The following is a 15,621-nucleotide window of genomic DNA, read 5'->3' as shown; positions in this document are numbered from 1 at the left end:
CCACCATCGCTGCTGGGGCTGCGGCAGGAGCCACCCCCCCTCGGGGCATTGTGAAGGGGCAAGCCGCGAGCTGCCCAGCCTGCGCCGCTGCAGAGGCCGCTGACGGAGCGGCTCTCCAGCAGTTCCATCTGGGCGAGGGCCCAGCAGCGGCCTAGCCTTGTAGTGAAGACCTGGACATGGCCTAGCAGCTGCTTCGGCTTGGCGGTGGGCGCCCCCTTGCATTCTGCCGCAGGAGAAACATCACGGCCGCTAGACCATCAATTGCGGCCTAGCAGCTGCCAGAGACTCACGCCTGGCCAACCCCCTTTCCATCTCGTTGGCCTCTTCCGGCCTCTTCCAGCCTGGCCAGCATACCATCGCTGAAACGGCTCGACTTCGACAGGCTGACGGACCGACTGTGTTGCTGGCCCGTGTGTGAACCAACTGTGCTGACCAGCTGCGCTAAACAACCACCTGTGCAGACCGACCCCTGTGTTGACCGACTGTGCAGACCAGGTTGTGTGCGGACCAACTGCGCTGACCAACTGCGCTGACCAACCACCTGTGCAGACTGATCCTTGTGTCGACCGACTGTGCGGATCAGGCTGTGTGTGGACCAACTGTGCTGACCAACACTGCTGTTGACTATCTCCGGAAGGACTAAGAGAACCATTCGCTGGTTTACATCAGCCGTCCATCGTTTACATCTGTGAACCACAATAACCTTACCAATCGATATCTGTTTACTAATATCCTTACTGAATTGTTTACGAATAGCCTAGCGTAGCACTTTATTGCTTCCCTTTGCCCTACTTGCTGCTAACTCCCAACTCAGCGCTTTAACTTTTTCCAATCCCTCCATGCCGCACTTTAGATAGCACTTAGTGCTAGATTCTGGTTTTCCCTTGCACTTTAAGAACTTGCACTTTAAGAACTGCTCCAGTTTGCACGCGATTGCGACGATTATTGCACTTCTGACACTGTAAACTCTATTGAAGTGCCTACCACCACTACCCATGTGGTCCTCTATTCCCCTATATTTATTGTCCTTGGTGTTAATTATCTGTGGAAGGGACAAGGGACAAAACGGGCTGGAGGTCGTGGGAAATAATAAGGCGGGGGGGGGGGGGGAGGGAATGGAAGAACATGGCAAAGTAAGATCCTAACAAACCAAACAACCAATAATGGAACAGAAGTTAAGGTCATGGAATTGGATTGCGGCATGGAGGAGGGGAGGTGTTCCACTAGCCGAGGAGCTCCCATAGAAGTCGTTGTGGGGAAGGGGAGATGCGGGAAAAGGAGACCATTAATTCGGCCTAGGGATCGTATAACTACACTAGTAATTCCTAATATGGTAAATTGGTGTAACCAGGATGGCGGTCGCTCTGGATTGAAGGTGGTGCTGTTGAACGCCAGATCTGTCAATAGAAAAACAACTTTCATCCAGGATCTAATCCTGGATGAGCGGGCAGATCTGGCGTGCATCACGGAGACCTGGTTGGACGAAGCTGGAGGCATGAATTTGACCCAGCTTTGCCCACCAGGTTTTTCTGTGCAGCATCAGCCGAGATCCGGAGGGCGGGGAGGCGGGGTCGCAGTGATCTATAGAGATTCCATCCCTCTGACCAGGGGCCCCATCCCGCAGTCAACAAATTTTGAATGCGTCCACCTGAGGGTGGGTGACCGGGACAAAATAGGGATTCTGCTAGTGTACCGTCCACCTCGCTGCACCCCCGCTAGATTGGAGCTAGCGGGGTTGGTCTCGAGCCTGGCGTTGGAGTCTCAACGGCTCCTTGTGCTGGGAGACTTCAATGTCCATGCCGAGGCGACCCTCTCAGGAGCGGCTCAGGACTTCATGTCTGCCATGGCAACCATGGGGCTGTCCCAACAAGTATCTGGCCCCACCCACTGTGCTGGACATACATTGGACTTGGTTTTCTGCCAGGGATGGGAGGAAGGTGGCGGTGTTGAGGAGTTGACCATCTCTCCGTTGCCATGGATCGACCACTTCCTGGTCAGATTTAGGCTCACTGTGCCCCCTAACCTCTGCAGAGGTGGAGGACCCATTAAGTTGGTCCGCCCCAGGAGGCTTATGGGTCCGGATGGATTCCTGACGGCTCTTGGGGAGTTTCCCGCCACCTCGGTAGGTGACCCTGTTGATGCCCTGGTCGCTCTCTGGAATGGGGAGATGACTAGGGCAATTGACACGATCGCTCCGGAACGTCCCCTCTCAAGTAGCTGAGCTAAACCAGCCCCTTGGTTCACTGAGGAGCTGGCAGCGATGAAGCGAAGGAAGAGGGAACTAGAGAGTGTGTGGTGTTCGGATCCGAGTGAGCCAAATCGAACACGGTTTGTGCCCTTTCTAAGGGCATATGCCGCGGCAGTAAAAGCTGCAAAGAAAACTTTCTTTGCGGCCACTGTTGCGTCTGCAAAGAACCGTCCGGCTGAGTTGTTCCGGATTGTCAGAGGCCTTTTAAACCTCGCCACTTTAGGCGGGAACCCTGACAATTCGGCCTCTTGCTGTGAAGCTTTTGCTCAGTTCTTTGCAGACAAAGTCACTTTGATCCATTCTGGTCTGGAGACCATATTAAGGGCAATCTCTGAGGATGTAACACGAGCACCTGCTTGTCCTATTTTGATGGATTCATTTCAATTGGTGAAGCCCGAGGATGTGGACAAGATACTTGGAGGAATGAGGCCTACCACGTCCATCCTAGACCCCTGCCCATCCTGGCTTCTAAAGGAGTGGGTTGAGGTGGTGGTTAATGCCTCCCTCCGGGAAGGCAAGATTCCAGCGAGCCTAAAACAAGCTATAATAAAACCGCTGTTGAAAAAAACCATCACTGGACCCCACAAAATTTGACAGCTTCCGGCCAGTTTCCAATCTTCCCATTTTGGGCAAAGTCCTGGAACGCGTGATGGCCTCACAACTCCAGGTATTCTTGGGAGACACGGATTATCTGGATCCAGCACAGTCTGGTTTCAGACCGGGACATGGAACTGAGGCAGTCCTGGTCGCCTTAGTGGATGATCTGCGCCGGGAGCTCGACAGGGGGAGTATGTCCCTGTTGGTGCTGCTGGACCTCTCAGCGGCCTTCGATACCGTCGACCACGGTATCCTTCTGGAATGCCTCGCAGGGATGGGTCTCGGGGGCACTGTTTTACAGTGGCTCCGGTCATTCCTGGAGGGCCGGTCCCAGAAGGTGTTATTGGGGGACACCTGTTCAACCCCACAACCTTTGTTGTGTGGGGTTCCACAGGGTTCAATACTGTCTCCCATGTTGTTTAACATCTACATGAAGCCGCTGGGAGAGATCATCCGGAGTTTCGGGGTACATTGTCATCTGTACGCAGATGATGTCCAACTCTGTCACTTCTTTCCACCTACTACTAAGGAGGCTGTCAAGGTCCTGAACCGGTGCCTGGCCACTGTAACGGTCTGGGTGAGGGCGAACAAATTGAAATTGAATCCAGACAAGACAGAGGTACTCCTGGTCAGTCGCAAGGCCGAACAGGGTATAGGGTTACAGCCTGTGCTGGATGGGGTCGCACTCCCCTTGAAGGCGCAGGTTCGCAGCTTGGGTGTGATCCTGGACTCATCGCTGAGCCTGGAGCCCCAGGTCTCGGCGGTGACCAGGGGAGCATTTGCACAGCTTAGGCTCGTGCGCCAGCTGCGCCCGTAACTTGGGAAGTCTGACTTGGCCACGGTAGTCCACGCTCTGGTTACATCCTGTTTAGACTACTGCAACGCTCTCTACGTGGGGTTGCCTTTGAAGACGGCCCGGAAGCTCCAACTGTTCCAACGTGCGGCAGCCATGATACTAACAGGAGCGGGACGCAGGTAGCATACAACCCCCTTGTTGTACCAGCTCCACTGGCTGCCGATTTGCTACCGGGCTCAATTCAAGGTGCTGGCATTGGCCTATAAAGCCCTAAACGGTTCCGGCCCAAGATACCTATCTGACCGCATCTCGACCTATGAGCCCACCAGGACTTTGAGATCGTCCGGGGAGGCCCTGCTCTCGATCCCACCTGCTTCACAGGCACGGCTGGTGGAGACGAGAGATAGGGCCTTCTCGGTGGTGGCTCCTCGGCTGTGGAACACCTTTCCCATGGACATCTGACTGGCCCCTTCCCTGATGATATTCCGCAGGAAATTAAAGACTTGGCTGTTCAAGAAGGCGTTCGAACAATGATTGGTAATTGACTATAGGAATGGAAAAACGGAAAATGATACTGGATTGTGGTTTTGACGATGAGACGACTCGGAATGGCTTTCGTAGTAATGATGATGTTTTTTGATGATGATGTTTTTTGTTAATGATGGATTGTGGATTATTTTATATTGTGTCTTTTATTTTGAACCTTGTTCTTTCCATGTTGTACACCGCTGGGAGTTGCCCCTGGGCTGAGAACAGCAGTATATAACAAAGTAAATAAATAAATAATAAATAAATTTCCCCCTAAATGTATAGCTAAAATAAACTATGTTGATTACTGGAAGGATATGTAAGCACATTTACATTGAAAAAGATTAGAATAATGATTTAATCAGAGTCTTACCTTAAATTAGTTTTATGTAAATATTCAAAAACATTTAACCTGGATTTTTTTAAGTTATTGAAAGTTCAAGAGAAGGACACCTTGTCTGTGTTATATGTAGCTATTGTATATACGTTGATTGTGTATGTGTCTCTTTGGTGTGTAACTCAAGAGCAGGTTTTGGACAAAAAATTATAGATTTTTATATGATTCGTTGATAAGTCAAGGGTCATTCCACAGTGAAAAGAAAGCCTCAGCACCACCTCACAGTGCCAGTTGTCCTAGCTTCTGCCATTTCCCCACCCAGGCATTCAAAAAGACCCAAAGCAGTGTCATAGTGGAAAGGGTAGAGGGAGTTAGTACTTCTTTTCTTCTAGAATGGCTAAAGCTTTTGCCTTAAGGGCATGGCCTTTTTTTGCCTGGGCAAAAGGAGCACGTGAAAAGAGCATAGAGGTGCTACCATTAGCAGCTGTTGAGTTTGGCCCAGGAGCAGCAACAGGCCAATGCCTCAATTTATACACAAATATATGTGGCATTTTGGAAGTAATTTATTAGAAGTGATCCTTATTTACTAATGTATATTCAAGGCAGCTCGAAGACACCTTGCTTTACTGTTTGAAGAGCTCACTTCTGTTTCTTTTGTTCTAGGGTCTTGTGTTGTTCGCGATGCCTCCGGGAGCATAAATGATACAATTATCCATGAGCTGACAAACTGTACTACAGCAGCTTGCAAACTGAACTTTGATTTCTCCTCCTGTGTAAAGGCAGATACCTGTCGTTATGGGCTGATGCACAACTTCCAGGTGAAGAGCAATTTCTAATGCTTGGAAATGTCAGTTTAATGGTTGAGATGTCTTATGCATTTTGTGCGTGCTTCAGAAAATAAATGTTGGTGGACTGTTTGACATCATTATAAGAATAGAGAATTTTAGCATTTTTTCCTTGTGTGCATTGGATCAAGCATTTCAAGTGGGGCATTTTTCTTTAATTAAATCTTCTCTACAAGAATGTGAGTTTACAGACAAGCAGTTGTAATCTTTAGATATTTATTATATTTATTGTGAAGTTATCTTTTAAATCCTGAGCTATGTTTATTGTGGATCAATATTCTGCTGATATTGTGTCTGTTACTGCTTAATGTCTATCTCCATGCACCCTCAGAGCATGGCATAGAAAGCTGGGAAACCCTCAAGTTTGGATTTTTGGATGGCATGGTGAGCTGTCCTGTCCAAAAAGAGGTGGTGGTGTAAAGAAAGACTATTATACTACTGCAGTGCTCCTCAAAAGTATTGGTCTTTTTAGTGTACCAGTGCCATAAGAATAACAGTTGCAATGATCCAGCAGTATCCAGGAAAGAAAGGAACGCTTGCAACCAGTAGTCCAAATATGGTACTGGTCCCTGGTACATTAAAACAGAAAAGTACTGGTCCCCCAACATCAGATAGTCTGGTTGGCGGCATGTTAGGAAAAAGAATACTTGTCTACCACATCAGATTGTCTTGTGCAACTCTTTTGATGTAGATGTCTGCTAGCAAGGTAATGGATTTAAATCTGTATGTTTACATTATGTGGTTAATGTTGTGTACATATGAGGACTGGAAATTGTTTGGGAAGCATTGCTTCATATGCCTGTTTTTACCTACTGTTCAGACACTTTGTAGGCTTTCAGTACCCTCCTTCCATTGTATCTAATTCTATTAGGTTGTTTTGACTACCTCATATACATACTAAGTTTGAAGACAAATCAAATACTATAAAAATTGGTATTTTTTAAAAATACAGCCATTTAATGTCTTATAATATCTTTGTTTAGTACAATTAGAACTGTGATTCAGAACCAAAGTAGTGTTTGGGTTTTTTAATCTTTCAAAATGAAACTTTTGTCACGTACAATGAATGTTAAAAGGGAAGAAATTCTAATCTAAATTTCCAGTATGTTTTGTTTCCCAAAAAATATGTTCTGAAAACTGCAAAATACATTATATTTGCCTGGGATCTGAAAAGCTATGCAGCTAGGCTTGAGCTCTGTTCTTTTTCCATGCTCACTTCAAAGCAACTCCTAATGACAGAGGACAAACTTCTTTTTGCAGTTTTAAACAAATTTTATTATATTATTTCAATTATACAAATAACAAAATTATTTAAGAAAAAAGCAAGAATCCTATTGTACTTCAAGTCTCTTATGTGAAGAGGTTGTTAAGAACCAAGCTATGATGAAAAAAGTGGTGAGCAAGTTGGGCAGATTTCTATATTCACTACATCTTTTCCATACAATCCGTCCTGTAGCATAGCACCACCCCTCTCTGTGGAAAGAAACAATTCATAGTAATTAAACTGGAATGTCTCCACAAGGAGATAATTGATACAGTAAAGTTCACTCAAAGCATCAGTTCAAACCATGATACCTTCCCCACAGTTATGACAATACACAGTTGCTCTTTAAGTGTTCGTTGTGAGACTTTGCTTAAGGCAATACGGTCTAAACCAGTGATGTCCAACCTTTTTGGTCCTGCAGGTGTTTGGGATTCCAACTCCCAGAAACCCTGGCCAGCTTGTCCAAAGGTCAGGAATTCTGAGAGCTGAAACCCAAAACACCTGGATAGTCAAAGTTTGGACATCATTGGTCTAAACTTTCCCGTGATAGCTTTTCCTGCCTTCAAATACTTATAATTAGGGACAAGCAACAACCTAGTCGAGCACCTGAGAAAGCAGACTAAGTCTACAAAAGCTTATGCAAATGTTTCTGACAGTCTCAAAGGTGCTAAAAAATCACTCTGTGTACTGATAACCCAGTTAAGGTTATTTAATTTAAATAACCTTTTGTCTGAGTGAGTTAGCTGAATTTAGTTACCTTGTTGTCTTATGTCACTTTGTCAAATCTGTTAGAGTACATGTGCCAAACGCAAGGTCCACCAGCTGAAATTGGCCCGCCACATCATTTTATGTGGCCCGTGAGACTTTCAGTGCCAGGGCAACATAATTATATTTATACAGTCTTACAGTTACAAAAGGTCCTTTGAAGGCAACCATAAGGCAGATGTGGCCCTCGCTACACTACAAGGAATTATCAGTAACAAAATATTTTTTTGAAGAGATCATTAACCAAATTTCCAACTTTTTTTCTAAAGCAGAGAGGTAGGCTTTTATCAAACCTACTTCTCTGAACAAGTACTAGTGTTAAATTAACATTCTCTTGAGAATACCATTTCATATAATTGTGGGAAGCAGCTGACTGACAGTTACACTCTTGCTTGCATGTGTCACATCTGTCATGAGAAGAAATTACAACAGGATCTTATCTCTGCATGTAAGATGGGATGGGGACTTCAGCTATTTTCTGGTCAACAAGGGAACAGACCCCCATCACTTGCAGTGGCTGCTGTCCAGAAAACCAAGGATTCACTGTATAGCTCAATAACAACAATGCTTGCTTATGTATTCATAACTCCCCAACAGGATTCCAGCTAATATTAAGAAGGACAAAAAAGATGGGAAGAGAACAAAGCAAAACAAAACACGCAGTACTTCTTCATGAAGTATGACCATGCTTTTCCCACATGCTGTAATAGTTTTTACTTAGACAAAGAAATGAGTGTTAACACCATTGTTCACCACCGCAGTTAAAACCTGCCCTTGTTTTTTTAAAAAATATATATTGTGTTTTCAGGTGATGAGTATGGTATCAGGATTTGCACCTCTGATATCTGCTGGCATATTTTCTGCTACCCTTTCTTCAGCTTTGGCATCTCTTGTTAGTGCACCTAAAATCTTCCAGGTAAGAAATTTGAATTCCCATCACAGAAGACTCAAACTTAGTTGTGAAAACAAGTTTGTTTATTTGTATTGTTTTTGAAGTTGACAGCATTTTTCTAAATGTATGCACTTTGGTGTGTATATACCAAAAGAATATATATATATTCTTTTCATCAAAACAGCTCTGGTTTTCTCGTTATTTAATTGAGTCTATTCTAACTAGACTCAACAAGATACATAAACACTAATGATTTATGTAGCAAGATCATATACATGCACGTGCGTAAGGTAATGTAACTAAAGAGTACAAGCTTTTAGTTTAGCGAGCTTCCGATATTAAAACCACATTGTTCTTTGTAGTCGCAGTAGTTTTGACTGGCATAAATTACATTCTTCACATGGTCTATGTGTCCTGAGCTGCCTTAAATTCTATTTCTGTATTGTGGCATTTAAATTTTCTATATGTTTCTCACCCCTAGGCTTTGTGCAAGGACAATATTTATCCAGGTTTCCTAATGTTTGCTAAAGGCTATGGGAAGAATAATGAACCATTGCGAGGATATCTTCTTACTTTCCTGATTGCGCTTGGATTCATATTGATCGGTTAGTTAATTCATATGCTGTTGGGAATTTTAGAAAACAGTTTCTGGTGGCTTAATAGTAACACATGAAAATAGCATGTGAATCGAACTAAGGTGGCATAGAGTTTCCTGTGCTTTTCCCCATATGTGGGACAGGAAAGAATGCACGCTCCAAAGGAGACTGTTATAAGTTACAGATCTTATTTATCATACTTCTATTGCAACAATTAAACATCAAATGTGTGTTCCTATCTTTACAGCTGAACTGAATGTAATTGCTCCAATTATCTCCAACTTCTTCTTGGCTTCCTATGCCTTAATTAACTTCTCTGTATTCCATGCTTCGCTTGCAAAATCTCCAGGTATGGATTTAATATTGTTGCTCTTACAAATATGAGTGAGTAGAGTTAAATTTAAGTTCTTTTAATTTAAAATACCCTTCTGGCAAGATTGTAGCTAGAGAATGCACTAAAGAACCTGAGACTTGAAAAGAAGCAATGCATGTCATCCTGTGATTAGGTTCTCATGTGAAAGTCAGAGTTCCTTGTTTTACAGTTTAGTACTGGCAGACTACTATTTGCTGCTGGGTTGCTCTAGCTGCAAAAAAACTGGCTAAAAATGGGCATATTCTCTGTAATTATATCATTGCAGCATCTTACCCCCCAACATTCTGGCTGGTCTTCCTCCAAAAGAGATAGAGAATTAAATGAACAGCAATCTATAGATTATTGTTCTGACTTCTCAGCGAGTCATGTCAGGTTGCCAAGTCTGAATGTTGTAACAAGCCAACACAAGTAGTGCAGGAGCAAATATCCAGATATCCCCATTATCTTATCCTTGTTTTCAATAATTCAAAATTTCTTCATCTGTTACTTTTTGTTGGTGGTTTTTAAGCATATATGTTTAGACAGAATGTTGGCAATATTCATTTATACTGCATGAAGTATTCATATGCACACTGAAAGGGGCTCTTTCTCTTTATGCATCTAATTTCTTTTTTGCTTTCCAAATAGGTTGGCGTCCTGCTTTTAAATACTACAACATGTGGGTGTCATTAGTTGGAGCAATACTTTGCTGTATAGTGATGTTTGTCATTAACTGGTGGGCAGCACTCCTCACATATGTCATTGTTCTAGGACTCTACATTTATGTAACTTACAAGAAGCCAGGTGAGTGCATGTTTGGGATATATTAATATTATAAGAGGGATTACAATTTAGTTTAACAGGGTATTTAGCACAGGTCACATGTATGTTTCTGGGGTATTTTTTCCTAATTCAGGTATTGTTTTACATCAGAAAACTATAACTATTCTTGTTATAATCTGAAGCTTTCTGAACAGGGCTACCTTTTTAAAATCTGTAACTAGGGAAACAGTATGAAGATTTTCTAAGCTCTAGGAAACCATGTGTATTGAATATCAAGAAAGGAGGGGAGCTTTTGTTGTGAGAAGCATTGTGACAGAATAAAAACTGAAAAGGATTAGGAAGTTTATTTAGCTAATTTATTATGAACAGTGCACCCCACACAGAGAGCACAATATTTCAAAACTTGCCAACATCCGAACAAGATAAGAAAATGGTCTCTTGTATTTGTAACTTGGCAAACATATTATCCTACCCCAAATTATTATGGATCTTTAGACTTCGCCTTCTCTGAAGACTTCAAACCACCACAGTTAAGTTATGCCAACAAGAATGTGGCATAGGTGCTTTAGATATTGTCAGGTTGCAAGATAAATTAAGTTGCAAGCCCCACCCAAGTCAAACTTGACCCCAGAGGCAAGCAATGAGTTAGTAGTAGGTTGCAAAGCTTTGCTTAACCCTACGTAAAGTTCTTCATGGATTCACCCTCATTCTGTTGCTGTTGCCCTCCTAGTACTGAAGGTGAAGGAGGAAGGAACACTGAGGTCGTGGATGTTATTAAAAACCTCTTTGGGACTATTGAAATGTTACAGAGAGCAAAGGTTATTATAATTATTGTGTTTTGTTGTCATTCAAATATTTTGTTGTAGTTCAAATATTTACCAGGTCTAGTTCCCAACCATTTTTGTCTTTAACATACACCCTTTCACCCGAAGAATGTATTGTGTGCATCAAATTGTTTGGATCCACTGGGGCACAGGAGCACAAGAGATGCTTGTATGCTGGGCAGATGATGGATCAAGTAAATCTTTGATCTCAATGTCTTTCAAACCCTCCATTCATCATGGTTGTATTCAGATACACTGAGAGATTTCCAGAATAAGAGTTTGGTACCCAAATCTGGTTTACAAGTAGGATGGTGGAGGAAGAATGAAGACCACATTTAGGATTTTTTTTAAACTAAAAACAAAAGACCAAATTCAGTTAATGTGCTAGACAAAAAGAGTATGACTTTTTATATTCTTATTTTTTAAAAGTGAATTATCTATTATTGGATGTCTTTAAAAAGAAGTTGGATAGGCTTGATTGGGCTGTGTATTCCTGCATGGTAGGGGGTTGGACAAGGTTGGCCCTTGTGGTCCCTTCCCATCCTAATGTAAGCACTGAATCCCATACTACAAGTTCAGCCTTACATAGTTAAATTCTAATATAGATTTCCTGTTGGAATCTTCCTTTATTATTATTTTTTATTATTATTAAACTTTATTTGTACCCCGCTAACATCTCCCAAAGGACTCGATGCGGCTTACAAAGGCCAAGGCCTCAACACACAATATAACAATACAAAACCTAAAGCAAATTAAAAACAATTAAAGCAATATAAACAACAAGCAATAAACAATACACTAAGACACAATAAAACTGAGCCAGGCCAGAGTAAAGGGTACAGGATTAAAAGTGCTGATGTGACAGGAGGTATGTAGGATTATAGGGCAAGTGTAGTGTGCGGTGTGCAGCAATCTTAGTTTTAATAAAGTGCTTATGGGACTTGGTATTGGAGATTTCCTAATCTGGGAAGGCACATCGGAACAGCCAGGTCTTCAAGTTCTTTCTGAAGACTGCCAGTGTAGGGACCTGTCTAAGATCTTTGGGGAGGGTGTTCCAGAGTCGGGGGGCCACCACAGAAAGGGCCCTGTCTCGTGTCCCCACCAAACGTGCTTGCGACACAGGCGGGATCACGAGCAGGGCCTCTCCAGATGACCGAAGTGGGTTCGTATACGTATATGCGGTCACGCAGGTAGGATGGTCCCAAACCATTCAGGGCTTTGTAGGTAAGCACCTGCACCTTAAATTGGGCTCGGAAAATAAACGGCAGCCAGTGGAGCTCCTTGAACAGGAGGGTTGACCTCTCTCTGTAAGGGGCCCCAGTTAACATCCTGGCCGCTGCCCGTTGGACCAGTTGGAACTTCCGAGCTGTTTTCAAGGGCAGCCCCACATAGAGCGCATTGCAGTAGTCCAATCTGGAGGTGACCAAGGCATGGACCACCCCGGCCAGATCAGCCTTTGCGAGGTACGGTTGCAATTGGCGCACGAGTCTCAATTGTGCAAAAGCCCTCCCAGACACCGCCGACGCCTGAGCCTCAAGCGTAAGCGATGAATCCAAGAGGACTCCCAAACTGCGGACCTGTGGCTTCAGGGGGAGTGTAACCCCGTCCAGCACAGGTTGCCACCCTATACCCCGGTCAGGTTTACGATCGACCAGGAGGACCTCTGTCTTGTCGGGATTGATCTTCAGCTTGTTCCTCCTCATCCAGATAGACACAGCGGCCAGGCACTCATCCAGCACCCGAGAGGCCTCCTTGGAATTGGGTGGAAATGAGTAGTAGAGTTGTGTGTCATCTGCGTAGAGATGGCACCTAACTCCAAAACTCCGGATGACCTCTCCCAGCGGTTTCATGTAGATGTTAAAAAGCATGGGAGACAGAATAGAGCCTTGCGGGACCCCACAGGTCAAAGGCCAGGGGTCCAAGCAGGCGTCTCCCAGCTTCACCATCTGGGATCGACCCTCCAGGAAGGATCGGAGCCACGACAAAACCGTGCCCCCAAGACCCATCCCAGAGAGTCGCCCCAGAAGGATACCATGATCGATGGTATCGAAAGCCGCTGAGATGTCCAAGAGAACCAACAAGGTCACACTCCCCCTGTCCAGCTCTCTACGGAGGTCATCCACCAAGGCGACCAAGGTTGTCTCGGTACCGTGACCAGGCCTGAAACCAGACTGACTGATCTAGGTAGTTGCTGTCATCTAAAAAGCCCTGGAGCTGAGAGACAACCACGCGCTCCAGCACCTTACCCAAAAAAGGGAGATTGGAGATTGGTCTGAAATTGTTCAGCACCGTGGAGTCAAGGGAAACCTTTTTAAGGAGTGGACGAACCACAGCTTGTTTCAGGTGAGATGGAAAAAGCCCCTGCTCCAACGATGCATTAATGATCAACACAAACCAATCAACCAACCCCTCCCTGGCCGATTTAATTAGCCAAGATGGGCAAGGGTCCAGAGCCGACGTGGTTGCCCTCACAGCTCCAAGGACCTCCTCCACGGTCTCAGGAAGAACAAGCCTAAAAGAATCCCACAAAATCGGACAAGCAGATGCCTCAATCACCTCCTCTGGCACTGTGATGAAATTGGAGTCGAGCTCAAGGCGTATCTGAGCGACTTTGTCTGCAAAATGGTGTGCGAAATTGCGACACCGAGTTGCTGGGTCATCAAAAGTCTCCACCACCACAGGTGGGTGAAGGAGTTCCCCGACGACCCGGAACAACTCTGATGATCTGTTTGCTGCAGACGCTATACGGGTAGTCGTATAGGACTCCTTGGCTACCTGTATAGCCACGGTATATGCCTTAAGAGAGGCTGTAGCCCGTGCTCAGTCAGACATGTCCCGAGAACTCCTCCAAGTGCGCTCTAGCCCCCTCCTCGTATGCTTCATTACCGCCAGCTCCCCGGTGAACCAGGGAGATGGCTTGTCATGATGCAATGTGATGAGGCGTTCGGGAGCGATCATATCTATCGTCCTGGTCATTTCCCTGTTATAGAGATCAACCAAGACGTCGACAGGATTGCCAGGGTCCATGGCAGGAAGAACCCCAAGATTCCTCAGGAATCCCTCCGGATCCATCAGTCTCCTGGGGCGGACCATCTTAATTTGTCCTCCACCCCTGCGGAGGTTTAGGGTCGCAGAGAGTCTAAAGCTGACCAGTTAGTGATCAGACCATGACACAGGAAGGATGTTTTGTTCTTCCACTCTGATCATTCCACTGTCCGCCACAAAAACTAGGTCGAGTGTGTGTCCAGCCTGATGGGTAGGGCCAGATATAATTTGTGATAGCCCCATGGTCGTCATGGCGGCCATGAAATCCTGAGCTGCACCAGTCAAGGAGGTCTCAGCATGGATGTTAAAGTCTCCCAGCACAACCAGGCGCTGGGAGACCAAGGCCGAATTGGAGACCACCTCTGCTAGCTCAGTCAGGGAAACTACTGGGTCGCGGGGTGGGCGGTACACCAGCAGAAACCCCACGCTATCACGGTTCCCCACCCTCAGGTGGACACACTCAAACCCAGATGCTTGCGGAACAGAGCATCTGACCACGACAATGGATTGCCGATAGACAACTGCGACCCCTCCTCCCTGCCCCCGCCCCCCCCCCCCCCAGCCTGGCCTGCTGATGCACTCCGAAGCCCGGTGGGCACAGCTGAGTGAGAATTACTCCCCCCAGCTCGTCCAACCAGGTCTCAGTAATGCAAGCCAGATCCGCCCCCCCCCCCCCATCCAGGATCAAGTCCTGAATGGCAGCAGTCTTACCATTGACGGATTTGGCGTTGATCAGCAAGACCTTAAGGCCAAGGGGACTGCCATGGGGCCTACCACTTCCTACCTTCTCCAGGGTCGCAAGAACTCTGATGCGCTTCTCCCTGGGGCATTGGTGACCCGCAAATCTCCTCCCCCACACGACCTGAATGGCGCCCCCCTCCTCTGGTCCCCCCTCCCTCCCTACATTGTTGGGATCTGTGGCTAGTCAACTTTCAGAAGAAGTAAGGCTGGAGTATAGTCTCCCTTGGGCTTCAGGTGGGGTTGCTTCCGATGTTAAACTGGAAAGAGAGCCATCAAGGGAACTGAGTGGACTAAACAGGGGAAGTGTTCTTGGGCAGGAGAGTGTGGCTGATTGTGTAGGGACAACTGGAACAGATGGGGTTTCAAATTGGTACAGACCAGGAAGGGGGGGGGCCCTAACCGAGGAGCTATCTGTGGATTTATCACAGGGACCTGATGGAACAAGGCGAGAAGGTACCACTGTGTCAATAAGGGGGCGAATATGAGGGTCCACAACTACCCTTCTGATGGTAATGCCCCATTTCTTTAGACAAGATCGCATTGCCAGTAGCTCACCAAGCCATAAATTGTCTTCCGGTGTAATTAAAAGACAAGTGGAGCTGTCAAGTGACTGGTAGTCCCTCCGCAGCCAAGTTATGGCTTTCTGTCTTATTTCCCATGGTCTTTTCGATAGGATTTGGGCCAAAGAATCACACACCACCCTCCTAGAAGTCCATCTGCCTCTGTTGATCATTAAGTCAGCAATGTCCACCGCAAAATTGTCTGTCATTAGGAGATGTTGATCCTGGGTAGAAACTGCGGTTGGCTGAGCAATGGGATCTGATGTTAAATTACATACATAGCTTAATCATTTTGTGCGAATAAAGTTACAGAATTAGAATTGGCCCTTGTTCTAGTACAGTAGTTCTCTACCTTTTTTTGATCAGGGACCACTTGACCTGGGACCACTCTCCAACATTAGTACAAAAAGGGTTACAAAGCAGTTTAGATTTCGTTTGGTTATTTGGG

At 45.5% G+C, this 15,621-nt stretch overlaps 1 protein-coding gene across 2 annotated transcripts in view; it reads left to right on the top strand.

Annotated features, from left to right (window-relative positions):
* Positions 1-15,621, top strand: part of SLC12A2 (solute carrier family 12 member 2) — a 69,161-nt gene that overhangs the window by 32,067 nt on the left and 21,473 nt on the right. For both annotated transcript variants that reach the window (XM_060761996.2, XM_060761995.2), the window contains exons 10-14: positions 5,170-5,324; positions 8,189-8,296; positions 8,754-8,877; positions 9,116-9,217; positions 9,869-10,024. In XM_060761996.2, coding sequence (XP_060617979.2) covers positions 5,170-5,324; positions 8,189-8,296; positions 8,754-8,877; positions 9,116-9,217; positions 9,869-10,024 — 645 coding nt within the window. The remainder of the gene's footprint in view (positions 1-5,169; positions 5,325-8,188; positions 8,297-8,753; positions 8,878-9,115; positions 9,218-9,868; positions 10,025-15,621) is intronic.

This window comes from Anolis sagrei, chromosome 2 (assembly GCF_037176765.1).
Source record: "Anolis sagrei isolate rAnoSag1 chromosome 2, rAnoSag1.mat, whole genome shotgun sequence".
Lineage (NCBI taxonomy): Eukaryota > Metazoa > Chordata > Lepidosauria > Squamata > Dactyloidae > Anolis > Anolis sagrei.
This window is presented reverse-complemented; position numbering and strand designations above follow the sequence as displayed.